General features: G+C 35.4%; 1 protein-coding gene across 1 annotated transcript in view; it reads left to right on the top strand.

The window, feature by feature from the left end:
* The window catches only part of LOC118195454 (A disintegrin and metalloproteinase with thrombospondin motifs 6-like), a 493,619-nt gene that overhangs the window by 324,348 nt on the left and 152,881 nt on the right, over positions 1-16,390 (top strand). The window contains exon 12 of the mRNA XM_085819861.1: positions 759-822. Coding sequence (XP_085675987.1) covers positions 759-822 — 64 coding nt within the window. The remainder of the gene's footprint in view (positions 1-758; positions 823-16,390) is intronic.

Below are 16,390 nucleotides of genomic sequence, written 5' to 3'. Positions count from 1 at the left end.
GGCTAGCCGGACCTATACGCAAACTAAAGCCCCACAGTCGGCTTTCCCGAAAGCAGGTACTCCCGAGAGCTTGACCCCAAGCCACTGACACAAGGACTAGTGACCAGCCGATTGCACCCGTGAGGACGACTAAGGTGCCTCCCGTTTAGCTGAAGCAGAGGCCAAAGTAGTGTGTTGGGGACAGTACCTCGCCCCTCAACTACCAGGACCCTCCTTTCCAGCGACACGGGTCTCCACGCACGGCAAACACGTGGGCAGTTTTCTCGCCATTTGAAAATTGGACGCAAGGGTTGTTCCAGTTTCTCGTGACGAGCCCCAAACTCCGTAGAGAGAAACCACAAGGGAGAAGGGAAGGGAAAAGGTTCCAGTTAAGAGGAGAGGAGACGGAAAAGGGGATAGATCACTGGGGCTCCAGGATCGTGACACCCGTCTCACCAAGAAGATGATCCCCTGAAGGGCTAGGGTACCTCGGGATTGCCACACCCGTACTCACAAATGTGAGCCCCCTGAGGGACATTCTACGCAAAGAAAATTCTTCCTTTACAATATGCCATGTACGTGCTTCGCTATCAGTATTTTCAGCGTTTCTACGTCTCAGTATTCCTTCATCAGTAATTGACTAAACTCGTTTTTATTACATATATATATTACTCAAAATGTTATTTTATTGGTTGACTTGTTTAAACGCTACTTTTCTTACAGCTTTGTGTAGTTAGATATAATAATTCGAAGTTCAACGTATTTGGTTTCATTTCCAGGCCTGCAGAAGGTGGTCGTTACTGCATAGGTGAAAGAAAGAGGTACAAAATCTGCAATAATCAAGTAAGATATTTTTTCAATATGATTTTTTATATTAATATGTTTATAGTTTTTTTGCTTTGAATGATTCGTAATAAAATTTATTTAATATTTGAGTGAATTACTTCACTTTAAAAAAGATTTCAAATTATTAGGGAAGAACATTACGATTATGCCCTTATATAAAGTCGAAAAAAGTTGGCTTTAGATAATGAAGCCCTATTTTTATACTTCGATATGTAATACTTATGTTTCTGTAAATTGAAAGTGAAATTTCGTATACATACACTTTCGTATATACAAAAGGTTAGCAAACTCCCAAATGTATCAAAATCGGAAGTCAAGAATTTTATGGATATCCTCGTCTGAAATGCTTTTTTGTATTTTTCATAAATTTGTCTACACTTTCTGCGAGTTTTTAAATAAAAAATTACCAACCCTTAAAATCATCTATGTTTAAGCTGGTAGAAAGAGAAAAACACCATTATGTTACTTTTTCTGTGCTCTCAGTTCTTCGAAAACCAAGACTCGTACAAAGCGTATGCGAATCATTTATGTGACATAGTGGCCAATGAAAAAATAAACTGATTCTCTGATTCCATACATGGTATATTTCAAGTTTCAGGTATTTACATAAACCTTAGAACCTAAAACGATGGAATCTTTTCAGTTTTTTCGGCATAAATATGGATAAAATTTTCCTACAGTCTACATCACGCCAGCAGAAACTTACAAGTTATTTTTGTACTCAGACAGGAAATAAAAGTTAAAGGTAAATTAGTCAATATTTTTTGTTATTCATATTTTTAGCATTACATCAGTAACATCAAAACTACATTATGTGAAACATTTTCAGAATTTTGCCGTAATTTTTAGAGAATTTATATTACAAATTTTTAACATTGTTATACCATTGCGTAATTAAATATATTGTTATTCAAAGAGTTCCGTGAGCTTTTTTTAATCAGTTAAGAGAGTTAAAAGCTACACGAAATCAAATATTTAAATAACCATGCTTTGCTGCATTAGCAAGTAATTCGGCGCCTTTTTATAAATCGAGCTGTTCGAGATCAAATAGACTCATCAAGACTTTTTTTTCGTGTGAATCTCTAATCTGGATTTAATCTATCATAATTCTCCTTAAGTTCATAATCATCATTTTTGGAAGATATATTAAAGAACTGATTAAATATAATATGATGGTTCCATTAAATAAATAAGGCTTTAAATGAGCCAAGTTAGTTTATATTAGACTAGAACAATAATTTATAATAATAAGCATTACAAGAGTTTAGTTATTAGAATGTGTAGGGCGTCCACGAAGTCCTTGAATAACTTTATCCTATTACTGTAGTAACCTATATGATTACCTGCTAAAAATTTTTGTAGTGTTATTAATCATATATCAAAGTGTTTTTCAGATAATTTGTTTTGATTTATTATGCACATAAGGTGAGGATTTTGGGGATCTGAAATCCTCATGTCACAAGAGAGTTAAAGTGAGACAGTTCGAAAGTGAGTGAGTGAGTTGCTCATATATGAAAGTTGCGAGAAATGCTGTTATTTGTCACAAAACTTTGAACCTTCCTTGTGAAAGTAAGACCAATACCTTACCCATAAATACCCTTACCCATAAAAATATCAGACTTAAGTTAGATCACAACAGCTATTTTAAGAGTGAACATCTTCTTGCTATTCATCGATATATTACCTAATTTCTTGACCTTATTTCTTAACTTATTTCACTGTCTCTCCTTCCATTCCCAAACAACAAGCTGTTAAAGTTGTTCAAAGACTGTTGACACCCTATATTTTGTAATTAAAAGTATGTATGAAAAGCAGGTGGATTTATCTTGTCAACTAAAGCAAATGAACTTTTACAGTTTATAAAATTTTGTTCTCTCTCCAAGTTTCCTTTATATTTCATTAAATAATACTTTTTATAAGTCTAACAATTTTTTTAGTAATAATAATAGGTTCTAATTACAGAGCTGTATCAAAAAGTTCCAGGATTAACTCTGTAGAATGGCAACAAAAGTAAAGTACAGTGTTCTGATTGCAACCATACTAACCTTCAATTCTGATAAGGCAATTCATCGCGTTTCTGAAGTGGTGTTTTTTATGATCACGTGTTGTAGTCTGTGCAACATCATGGGTAAAATCTGAAACAAATACCCAAAGGGAAATTCTGCATTATTTCTGACAGATGGGTCACATTAAAAAAACTTAAATCAATCGTACGCTATGTTTCAAGTTCCTTAAGAACTTATAAAGCAGAAGAATACCCCTGACCCATAACAATAATACCAGACTTAAGTTTGATCACAACAGCAATCATAACAGTGAACATCTTCTTGCTATTCATCGATATATAACAAAATTTCTTTACCTTGACTTTTTAACTTATTTCACTGTCTCTCCTCCTCTTAATAATTTTTTTCGCAATTTGCATGGTTCGAAAAGTGTCCCCTACCCCATAAATTTGCATTCACTGTTGGTCATCTTAAGTTGTACTCACAGATTTTTGTTTCTTCTCCCACAGTCTCGAATTGCTTTGTTAATCAATTCAATTTATAGTTCCCCTAGCCTCTACTCAGCGTGCAGCGGCTAATGACGTAGTTGAAAGCCTTACCTGCGTTAACATATTTCATCTCGCATTATATCTAAATGTTTTATCTATAGAATATTATGCCAATTTAGTATACGAACCGACGAATCACAGGGAAGCAAAAACTACATTCGATCGAAGATTTCGCTGACTTAGCTGAAGTTTCATCAATGCACAATTTTAAGTTCCCTGATTGGCTACAGTAAAAATCCTGTTTCTCGAGTATGGACGGAGATCATGAATTTTGTGCCTTAGGAGTATGACTCATTCCTGTCGCTGAGCTCCTAGAGACGAGACAGGAATTTCTCCGCTCCCGATTCAGCTTTGCTTTGGTGTTTGCCTTCGCAGCAATCCGGCACTGACTGGCCCTCGTTTTGGTTTCGCTCTCGAGGATTTCCGGTTACGGATCGAACCAAAGGATTACGGCTTGGACACTCAACAGGAAATGCGGTAAGATCTCTCCTTTTGTTCTCTTGTAAGTCAGGGTAACACCTGACTGCATGATGGCAAACGGTCAGATTTCGCAACAGATATTTGATCTTTTACAATTTACTAAACTCGGAATAAATGATTCCCACGTTGAGGAATACGAATTCAGAAATGATAGCATTTTTTCTGCTTTTGTATGGGTTGTAAACAGGGTAGGAAATCCTACTTTTGAAAACATGTGTCAGCTGAAAGATCAGCTTCTTGATGAATTCAAAATCCTGAACGAAGCCCCCCCCCCCCGAAAAAAAATGAGCAGATCATTAGTGATCTTGATACTATATCAGCCAAACTTAAAATGTGTGATATGTTTATAAGCGTAAACAAACCGACCAACCAACTCAAAAGATGCAATAGCAATCCCTTGATTAATAACGCTAACAGTAAACTAACTGAGAAACAATGCAATTCTAATAATAATTCACCCAAAAACCGATTAAAAATATGAAATCAAAGGAATTAAAAAATGATACCCCAGTCCAAACTACAAATAGCACTATCAAACGCACTAATAGTGATAAAAGTAAGAAAAAGAAAACTGAAATAGATAATGAGGGTTTCAAAACGCCACGTATCACGAACAAGCGTACGTTTTCCGAAACTGATATAACACCTCCAATACAACAAAACAAATATGAAAAACTTAATAACGAGGAATTAATTGATCAGAAAGAAGAGGAGAACAATGGAGAATTTATATTCCCCAAAAAGACCGCGACTCATATTCCTCCCATCGTATTGCAGGACTTTACTGCAAACTGGGATAAGATGAAAGAGGAATTCGAGGAATTGGGTATCACTAAAATCAAAGGCAACCTAAAAGGAGACACACTTACTATTCGAGTATTCGACCCAGAAGATTACAGAATAGCCACGGATCGATTAAGTAAAAGAGAAATCCCATACCATACTTACAAACTCAAAAATGAAAAGCCATTAAAGGCTATCATTAAAAAATTACCGAGAACCTCCAATCTGGAAATGATACAAAAGGAAATAGCTAGCATGGGCATTCCGATCACTAAAATCAAGCAAATTGAAAAATTTGAAGACGGTAAAGTTGTCAAACTACCAGTTTTACTTGTCGAAACTAAAATAATGAGGGAAAGAAAATATTCGATATCACTACCTTACGTGGCCTAGATGTCCTAGTTTGCACTTATAAAAGCCTCCCCGGGCCAGTGCAATGTCACAGGTGTCAGCGGTATGGACACATAAAAGAAAAGTGTAATTACAAGCCTAGATGCCAGAAATGTGCAGGCCCACATGAAGGCTATACTTGCAAACAGGATAAAAACTTACACCCCGCCAAGTGTGCCCTGTGTGGACTTGACCACGTTAGCTCCTCCAAAATTTGTAAATTCCACCCGAATAACATTAAAAAAGCCGAAGAAAGCCGCAAAAAAGAAAAAAGTCAACAGCAGCAACCTGAATTTCAGCTTAATCAAGCTGATTTCCCCTCTCTCCCAAACACCCTCATTCTTTGAGTGGCTAAAAAAGCAGCTAACCAAATCAAAAGAATTCATTACCAGCTTCAAAGAAGCGAAAAACATCATGAACAAAATAGAAGTTGTTATGGCAGCTATCGATTATTTTTCTCCTTTGAATTATGACTTCTGATCCTAATAAGAATTTTCATAAAGTAATTGCTACTAGTAACTGCTACCTCAAAATTACGTTCTTTAATGCTAACGGTGTCCAGAAACAAAAAGAAGAAATTAAAAATTTTTTAATTACTAATAACATCGATATCATGCTCCTCAATGAAACCCACCTTAGAAAATCTCACAGGATTAACTTTCAAGGGTACAAAATCATTCGTGACGACAGAAGTCACAACAGAGGTGGTGGCACTGCCATTATTATTAAAAATTATCTCCGATTCGCAAAATTGGACATCCCAAATACTGGCAACATAGAAAAAACAGCTGGTCATGCTAGGGACTCATCTTGGCATTACGTGAATTAGCGTATTTTTACTACTCATCTTGATTGCAAACTTTAGCAGTAACATGCTCACCAGAAGCGGTGCACAGAGCACCAAACCTGCACGTACACCTGGCTCCCCCTTTTGGCGGCTAGATAGACTAAAAGAACTCGAAAATGAAAGTGAAAAATACCTAGAATCCAAAAATAACGGTGATTCCCTCACACACGAGGAAAGAAAAAGCCTTTTAGAAATAGAGGATGAAATCGAAGTCCACAATACCATACTTGACACACCTGTGTCTGATGAACTGTCACCCATAAGAATACGTGAAAATCAACAAACACCCTCTGATACCACTGCAGATAGACATGCAAAAAATATGCAATGTAAACCTAATAATCCTGAAAACAAAAACGATACTAATTATGAAACTACACCTACTTAATTTACTAAGCTTGAAAGCAATAGATGGAAAACAATTCCTAAACAAAAATCGCCGCAGAAAATAAACAGCCAAACTTCATCCACCCTAACGACTACCAACAAATTTGAAGCGCTACAGTCAGATGTATTGCTGAACGCTCAAATAAATACTAATAATTCCAAGCCAAGTAATACCGAAAATACTGCAATTGAAGTTGACAGTAATGATAATCAATTTCAGCAACCTCAAAGATATGCAAATAAAATTCCTCCCTTTGTAATTACTGATACTAATGTTAGCTGGAAGGAGCTAAATAAAACGTTAGCTGATAAATTTAATATAACTAAAATAGATGGTAAATTAAAAGAAGGCAACTTAATTATCAAAGTCTTCGACTTACAGGAATACAGGAAAATACAAGAATATTTCAAAGAGAAGAAAATTACATATCATTAATTCGTACTGCACTCAGAAAAAACTGTTCGAGCAATTATTAAAGACCTACCTAATGATCTTACCGAGCAAGAGATTGAAGAAGACATCAAAGCTCAAGGTATTCCTATTATAAAAGTAAAAGGTCTTACCAAAATAACAGAAGGAAAATCAAATTATATCCCTGTTTATTATATAGAACCCCTCGTATAGAGGAAGGCAAGAAAATTATGCATATCGAGAAAATTATTGGCCTCTGCGTTCGCGTAATTAAATATAATTCTAAACCAGGACCTACGCAATGCTACAATTGCCAGCGCTACAACCATACACAGCGTGCGTGTCATAATGAACCTCGCTGTGTACGCTGTGCTCAGAACCATCGTTCCCATCTCTGCCCTTTTAAGGGCAAGCAAAATTATGATGCTGTATGTGCTCTTTGTCACGGACCACATCCAGCATCCTCAATAACTTGTCCTAGAAGACCAGGCAACAATCAAAATAATGGTAAAACTATTGCAAACACTTGAAATATTCAATATTCTGAAATGAAAAATATTGACAACAATACCATCCGTTCAAATAACTATGCCAATGCTCCACAAACTGAAAATAGGTCACGTGAACAAATGGACCAATCAGGAAATATCAATACGCATTCCGCCGTCTTAGAAAAACAACTAAACAGCAGCAAAATAATCAGCCTTCTAACCCCACTCTGAAATCTAATGTAAACAACAGAAACACTGGAAATTTTGAACACACAGAAGAAAATTTAAATCAATTTATTATGTTTATGTCCTCAATATACGAATTATACGACGATTTTTGTAAAGCGTCCACCACTACAGAAAAAATGATGGTTGCTTTTGAAGCATTAAAGATCTATGATACTATTAACCATGAATAATACAAATCATACGAGAAATTACCATAACTGCAATAGACTCAACTGTTCTAAAATTGCGTTTTGCGTTTTATAATTGCAATGGCCTTACTCGGCAACATCTTCAAATTACTCAATTTATCTTCAATAAAAATCTAGATTTCATGCTTTTAAATGACACTCATCTGAAACCAAACAAAAAATTCAAAATTGCAAATTACTCTGTATATAGAAAGGATAGGCTTCATAATATTGGTGGAGGCACTGCTATTATTGCAAAAAATTCAATTAAGCACACAGAATTCCTACTGCCTGACTTTAATAGTATAGAAGCGTGTGCATGCCTTGCTTACAACAATAACCATACTCCATATCTCATTGTTTCGATTTACAAACCTCCTCTCAAAATCCTCAATACTGCAGAAATTGAATATATCTGTAATTTAGGCTATCCAACTATTATAGCTGGTGACCTAAATTGTAAACATCCTGCTTGGAACTCTAGATTTACTAATAGTAATGGCATCAGGCTCTTTAACTTCATGCAAAATTCTACCATCAATATCTTGGCTACCACTGATCCTACACATATCAGTTCCCACTATAATCATACTCCGGACGTCCTGGACATTCTTATCACCTGTAATATCTCACAGATTCCAGAATTAGTCAACTTAAAAGAGCTTGATTCAGATCATAATCCTATCATGTTTACTCTGTATAATTTCATTCATTTTATGCCTCCAAACCCCACCAAAGTCAGTTGGGTGATTTTAAATATATTCTTGATAATAATATCTCTGCTACGACTAAAATGACCACCAACAGCTTAATTGAAGAAGCCACAGAGAAATTTAATACTAAAATCATTGAAGCCATAAATAAAGCTACTTTAAATACTGAGAAAAAAGATTATTCGCTTCCTCATTACATTAAAGAAGAAATTAAGAATAAAAATAGGCTCAGGAAAATATGGCAGAGAACCGGAGATCCCAGAGACAATCCCAGAGATCAATTATAAACGCGCCTATTATCGTGTCCAGAAGCTCTGTGCTGATCACAAGCAAGACAGATGGAACAGTTATGTAGAAAATCTTTCTCATACTGACCATTCTGTATGGAAACTTGCCAAAAAACTCAGAAATCCCAATAGTAAAATAGGACCTTTAGAGCACAACAACAAATCTATTTACCATCCTGCTGATATTGCAAATGCCTTTGCTGATGCCTTTGAGGAGCAATTTCAGATCAATAATCTCCCACACCCTTCTGATGTTAATATTGAAGAACATGTCAATAATTTTATTCATTCCAATAGGAGCAAAGCCAATACCCCTACCAGTCCCACTGAAGTCAATCAAATCATCAAATCTCTCGATCCAAAGAAAGCCTGTGGCTATGACAAAATTACCAATAATGCCATTAAAAACCTACCTAAAAAAGCAGTTATTTATCTTGTTAATCTTTTCAATGCTTGTCTGAGAAATAACTACATACCACAGGCCTGGAAGATTGCAACAATTATTGTTATCAATAAACCAGGAAAAGAAAGTAAATATACTGCCAGCTACAGACCAATATCTCTACTTCCTTCAATCTCCAAAATTTTTGAGAAAATTATTCAAAAGAGGCTATATCAATATGCGCAAGATAATAACATCATTTCACCTTATCAATTTGGTTTTCGCAAGAAATACTCCACCATCCATCAAGTCTCCCGCATCGTGGAAAAGATAGGAGAAGCCTTCAACAAAAAAGAAACTGTTGCCGCTCTTTTCCTCGATGTGGAAAAGGTTTTTGATAAAGTATGGCACACTGGATTAACTTATAAGCTTATTCATTACTATTTTCCCACTGAAATTATCATTCTTATTCATAGCTACCTGTCAAATAGGTTTTTTTCAAGTCAAAATTAACTCAGACTACTCTACTCGAAGAAAAATAACAGCTGGGGTCCCTCAAGGAGGCAATTTGGCTCCCTACCTCTATTTAATCTACGTTAACGACTTTCCAAATTATCCTGGCACAGAAATTGCGCAATATGCAGATGATACCGCCATTTTTTCCATTTCTATAAATTCCAAACATGCTCAACATAAACTTCAACAAGCTGTTAATAATATGCAAAACTGGTTACAAAATTGGAAAATAAAAATTAACGCAAGCAAAAGTATCAATATTATCTTTAAACGTAGCAATAAAAGTCCTATCTGTGAACCTCTTCAATTCAACAATAGCCCTGTTTAAAGAACCAATACTGTCAAATATCTTGGCATCACTCTAGATGCAAAATTAAACTTCAAAGAACATCTCTCCTGTATATGCGAAAATACCGGAAAAGCATATATAAATGTTTACGCCATTATCAATAAACATTCTAAACTTAGTCTACAAACCAAGCGTACTATTTATCTTCAACTTAGTCGACCTATTATATTGTATGGCTCCCCAGTTTGGGCGGCTGCCGCCAGGAATAATAGAAAACCCCTTCAAGTATTACAGAACAAGATAATCAAAATCATGACTGGAGCACCTTGGTTCGTCCGAAATTCAGTACTCCACAACGACCTCAAAATTACTACAATAGATGAAGAGATCCTTAAATCTGTACACAAATTCTATGAAAACCTTGCTACTCATCATTCTGTCATAATTCAAGATATAGGAAACTACAATTTTACTATAGATCAACCTTATAAGCGACCACGTACCATCCATCATAATGTACGCTGGTAGAGTTGTATATATTCATCTGTAAATATTCATTTTAATTATTAACTTTTGCTTCAACTTGAACTTTTGAACTTAGAAGCATAAGTTAAACCATCTATTTAATCAAGAAAATGTTCCTATATTCAAGCCTTACTATTAATCCAGGAGGACACACCTTTATATTCAAGATATTTATCTCTTTTTTATCTATTATGCATCAGTTTACGAAACTTTTATTTATTTCAAGTATTTTACTCTACATTACTCAACTAAAATGCATCTGCATTTGTAAATAGGCTTATATTATTTAAAAAATGCGCAAATTATGAATACTACAGCTCTTTTTCCCTGACCTATCAACATCATGGTTTGGTGTTCGTGTGCTTAATGCATGATATAATTAAAGAAAATAAGAGTAGACAATCTCCTATAACAAAAGAATATATTAAGTACTAAATTACAAAATTTAAATTACATTGCAGAGATCAACACAGAGCTCGGAACACAGTTCATGCTATCGTCGCGTACAGTTGTTTTGCGAGAAGTCTGAGTGAGTAATGATGTCGCTTTGCTGCTCCGATTAAGAACTGGATTTTACACATGGCGCCATCTCGTGAATAGAAGTTGAAGTATCTGTCGGAACGCCACAATGGGATAGGCCACGTGATCAACACTTCGACTGGATGCTAAACATCCTCCTTTAGTTCACTCTCTCGCACCTAGGTGGTGCCACCTCTGGTTACTTTTCCGACAATTCTCAACACAAAAAAATGTTTCCCTTTTTACTCATATATGCCCAATATGGATAAATACTCCACCATTCTTCAAAGCCTTAAATGGATATCTTTAAACAGGTCGAGTAATGCACTTTAATTAGTACGGTACTTGAATGAAAATGTTATGACCTGACCTGACCTCCCTCATTCAGGGGACGGACACCGATGTAATAGGACGGCTCTTACTTCTGACCTGACCGTTTGCATTTCTTTTAGTTTCTTATTATTACCTGACTACAAGATTATGAGATCTAGCCGACCATCGACTCAGTACCTTACATGCCATTGCACATTATGCCAAATTGCTTATTTTGCTTTTCAAATATGACTGCAGGACTTCAAGTCTTCGTATTTTTTCGCCTCTGTGCGGGTGTTTACACCACTATTTTCTACTAATTAATTGGCCTCTGGCATGATAAAAATCGAATGGATTAAGGCTCTTTGTAGCCAAGGCCATTTTTGCGAAAGAAAAAGATCAGATCAGGAGTATGACTCTCATTCATCATTCGACCTCTGAGCTCGTAGAGACGAGGTCGAATTTTTTGTAGTGTCTTGGGGCTTCCTTTGGATTACCTGATCCAACGTACTGAGCAATTGGTAAGTTCTTTTCTTATTGTTTATCGATAGCATGCATTACCGAGCCGATGGTTAGGTCACGCTGCTAGAAATGAGCAATTCAGAAGAGAATAATAACTTACGTAGCCTTTATGAGCAGATACGTGAGAATTATGGTGGTGAAATCGACTATCTGAATTTATCCTTACGGATTAATTCCTTGCAAAATGAAGTAGTGAGTTTACAAAACTCAAGCATGCCAAAATCAGATCCTAGACTCCTTCAAATGGAAGAGCGTCTCAAATACCTTACGATACACCCGCAGATGAAATAATGGGGAAAAACCCAGAAACAGAATTAAATAAAAATAACAATGACACAGAAGAAAATGCTAAATATCTCAAAACTCCAGCTAATCCGGAAAAGGGAGAAAACTCAAAAAATCATAAACGTACCGCAAGCGGGAAAAGCAGAAAAAAGAAATTAACCGACAGCGAAGGTTTTACCTCGCACAAGCGTAAACGCACAAGCGTAACCTAACGCACAAGCGTAACCTATATAATCATGAAGTGGAATATCCCACCCAAAAGAATAAATTTGAAATTCTAAATAATGAATCAAGAATGGAAGAGGATAAACACAAACGAAACTCTTTGCAAGTAAATCCTGAACTCATAACTTTCAGTGAAGATACACAGTTACCTCAAAATATTTTGAATTTGGAAACACCTTATGAGTTAATTCAGAAGTCAAACAACAACAACCTTATGAGTTTTTTTCATATTTTTTCATCCGGATTTCATAACTTTTATTACTGAACAAAGTATTCTATATAGTATACAACAGACACCTGAGAAACCTCTCAATGTAACATCATCTGATATAAGAAAATATTTGGGAATTTGTATATTTAGTTCTGCATCAAGTGTTAAAGACTTTAGATTGTACTGGAATCCTGTTGTTGGAATATCTCTCATTCAAAATTCTATGCCAGTTAACAAATTTGAAAAAAAATAAGAAAACATCTTCATTTCAATGACAATAATGCATTTTCAACTGATTTGCAAGGAGGCCAGGATAAGTTTTTCAAACTGAGACCTTTGATTGATGAACTTCAAAAATCTTTCTTTCCATTCCTATGGAAGAATCTTTGTGTGTCGATGAACAAATGTGTGCTACTAAAGCTAGACACCATTTAAAACAGTATATGCCTGACAAGCCCCATAAATACGGTTACAAACTCTTCATTTTGAGTGAAATATCCGGATTTGCATACAATTTCGATATTTATGGTGGCAAAGAACTTGATGTTGCACATATACCTCAAAAAGCCTGATTTAGGAGCTAGTAGTAATGTAGTTATTAGATTAACTCGTCCTGTTCAAGAAAATGTTAATCACAAACTTTACTTTGATAATCATTACGATTCTATTCCTCTGCATTTGAAGAAAAAAGGAATCTTATCTCTTGGAACTATTAGAAGAAATAGAATTCCAGACTGCAAACTTCCAACTGAAAGGGAGCTGAAGTTACAAGTTCGTGGATCCATCACTGAGTTTGTGGCTGAATATGATGGTTGTGAACTGTCAAATGTATCATGGAAAGATAATAAAAGTGTCACAATGCTCTCTACATTTGCTGGTACAAACCCGGTAAGTGAAGTACAGCGCTTTGACAGGAAACAAAAATGTCATGTGAAAGTAAATTGTCCTTACGTTATAACAACTTATAACAAGCACATGGGAGTTGTGGACGCACTTGACAGTTTGATTGGAAGGTATAAAATAATAATGCGAAGCAAAAGTGGTATTTTCGGTTGTTTTACCATTTATTAGACCTGACAATTATCAATGCTTGGTTGCTGTATAAGAGAGTGCACAAACAAAAGTGTAATAGTGAAAAGCCTATGAAACTTGTTACTTTCAGATTGCAGTTAGCAGAAACTTTGTGCTTACATGGACAAGTGAAATCACTAAAAAGAGGGAGACCATCAAGTGCAGAGGAAACAGTTGGAAAACAATCAAAAAAAGCTTGTCGAAAAGAGCCTCCAAAAGATTTGACAGAATTGATCACTGGCCAGAGCATTCTACAAATAAACGACGATGCAAAATGTTGAATTGCAAAGGATTTATAAGAGTACAGTGCATGAAATGCTCAAAACCTCTATGTTTTTATAAAGAGAAGAACTGTTTTAGAGACTATCATTTACAGTAATTTTTCTCTCTTGAATGCACGGTGTAGCTATTTGTCACAGTTTGTTTTTTTATTTTTTATGCCTAACTGCACGATGTTGCCACTTGGCAACAAACTAACATTTAATCAAAAATAATGAAAATTTAGACTTAAATTTTTTAAAATATTTTTTCATGTTTTCTCATTATATTCTACTACATATATATTTTTTTCAAGGAAAAATAAAAAATCATGCAGTGTAGGGCTAATCAGACAAGAAACTGGAATACACAGAATACCACTCCCCAGGAGCCTCCAAGCTTCTTCACCTGGCTAAAAGCTCAGCTTACTCAAGCTAAAACCTTTTTTTTGCAAAATTTAAAGCTGCTAAGTCACTTATAGAAAGTCGGCGTGGCCGCAATTGAGTATTTTATGAACCAAGATTATGACTTCTAGGTCAATTCAATACAACCCTAATTTGATCTCAACAACTACATGTTTTCTAAAAGTTGCATTCATTAATGCCAATGGCATCTTAAGACAAAAAGACGAGCTTATTAACTATCTAAATAACCACAAAATCGACATCATGTTGATTAGTGAAACCCATCTTTATAAAGAAGTTCGGTTTAATATCCAAGGCTATAATACTCTCAGAACCGACAGAAGTCACAACAACAGAGGAGGCACGGCAATTATCATTAAAAATCACATAAAATCTACCTGTGTTAATATTCACAAGGACGGTATAGAAAATACAGCAGCATTAGTATACTCTGCATTCAATGAGCCATATCTTTCCATCTCGGTCTACCATCCTCCAAATCAAATCCTTAAAAGTACTGATCTTGATAGACTTACAAATTTTAATTACCCCATTCTTATCGCAGGGGATTTGAATTCTAAGAGCAGGACTTGGAATTGCAATGTTAGCAATCGTAACGGCAACATCTTGAATAACTACGTCCTTAACTCCGAAATTCGTGTTATGGCACCCGAACTTCCCACCAGATATAACTATGATGGAAGAGCGGAGATACTTGACATCTTAATTTTGAAGAATATCCATTCCTCACCTTATCTCGAAGTCACTGACGAACTTTCTTCAGATCATCTTCCAGTAAATTTCGATTTTTACGGGTTTTACCCACCCCTCACCAGACCCAACATTAATGTAAATTGGACCATCTACAAGAACGAGTTAATTAATATCCCCTGCCGGAAGATTATGAATAACACTGAAAACATCGAAAATACTATTCAAGACCTAAATAATAATATACAAAGGGCAATGAGCATTGCTTCGTATATTCAAAAATCCAAAACTTATCAAGATCTCCCTCAAAATATTATTAACCTAATTCAGAGAAGAAATATATGCAAGAAATACTGGTATTTATCTCAAGACCCCAGGAACAAAAACCTAAGTTAATTATCTTACTCGAATAATTTCTGAAGAAATCAAAGCTAACCGCTCCAATAAATGGGATTCCTTTCTCGAAAATATTGATATCCTACCAAACACTGTCTGGAAAATAGCTAAGTCCCTCCGCTCGCAGACAAATCATCTACATCCAATTAATTATATGGGAAACATCTTAAATTCAGAAACTGATATCGCAGAAGCCATGGCCGATAGTCTCGAAAAAAGTTTTGAAAAACATAGTGAAGATTCCCCCTTTGATTATACCGTCACTAATGAAGTTGAAGAAATTAAACTCCATAACACAAGAAGCTACATTAACTTTACTTCTCCCAAAAAGATCCAAGAAGTCATTAAAAATCTTAAAAAGAAAAAAGCACGCGGATTCGATAAAATTAACAAGGAAGCCATCCAAGCCCTCCCCAGAAATTGTATCCTCCTTCTATGCAATATCTCTAATGCCTGCATCAGACTTTATTATTTTCCCAAAATCTGGAAGCACTCTATAGTTATCATGATCCTTAAACCAGGAAAAAATCCTAAAGAAGTCTCTAGTTACAGACCTATCAGCCTACTTCCTGCCATAAGCAAAGTGTTTGAAAGTATAATTGCTTCTAGACTCAATCTCCACACCGCCAGCCTAAATGTAACGGATAACCAGCAATTCGGTTTTAAAAAAGGTCCTTCGACCTCACATCAAATTTTCAACCTCATAGAATTCATAGCCCTGGAGTTCCAAAAGAAAAACGCAGTCGCAGTATGCTACCTCGACTTCGAAAAAGCTTTCGATCGAGTGTGGCATGCTGGACTTATCTTTAAATTAGCTAAACTTCAAGTTCCGACTAATTTTCTTAACTTTATGATTTCATATCTCAAAGACAGAACCTTACAAGTTCGCTGCGAAGACGCACTTTTTAATAACAAGAACTTTCATAGAAGGCTCTCTCAAGGCTCAGTTATCTCTCCGGCTAATTTCAATTTATATGCAAATGATACGCCTAATTCTAATAATGCAAAAATTTTAAAATATGCGGATGACACCGTTATCCTCACAAATTCTCTTCATCCTCAGCTTTCCATAGAAAAACTCTCTGTTCAAGTTAATATTATTAATGAATGGTGTGAAAAATGGAAAATTAATTTAAACCCATCTAAATGCTGCATTGTTTTATACAGAAGGTACAAGAA

Source organism: Stegodyphus dumicola, chromosome 7 (assembly GCF_044657685.1).
Source record: "Stegodyphus dumicola isolate Sdum_Otavi_A_Nest chromosome 7, ASM4465768v1".
Lineage (NCBI taxonomy): Eukaryota > Metazoa > Arthropoda > Arachnida > Araneae > Eresidae > Stegodyphus > Stegodyphus dumicola.
This window is presented reverse-complemented; position numbering and strand designations above follow the sequence as displayed.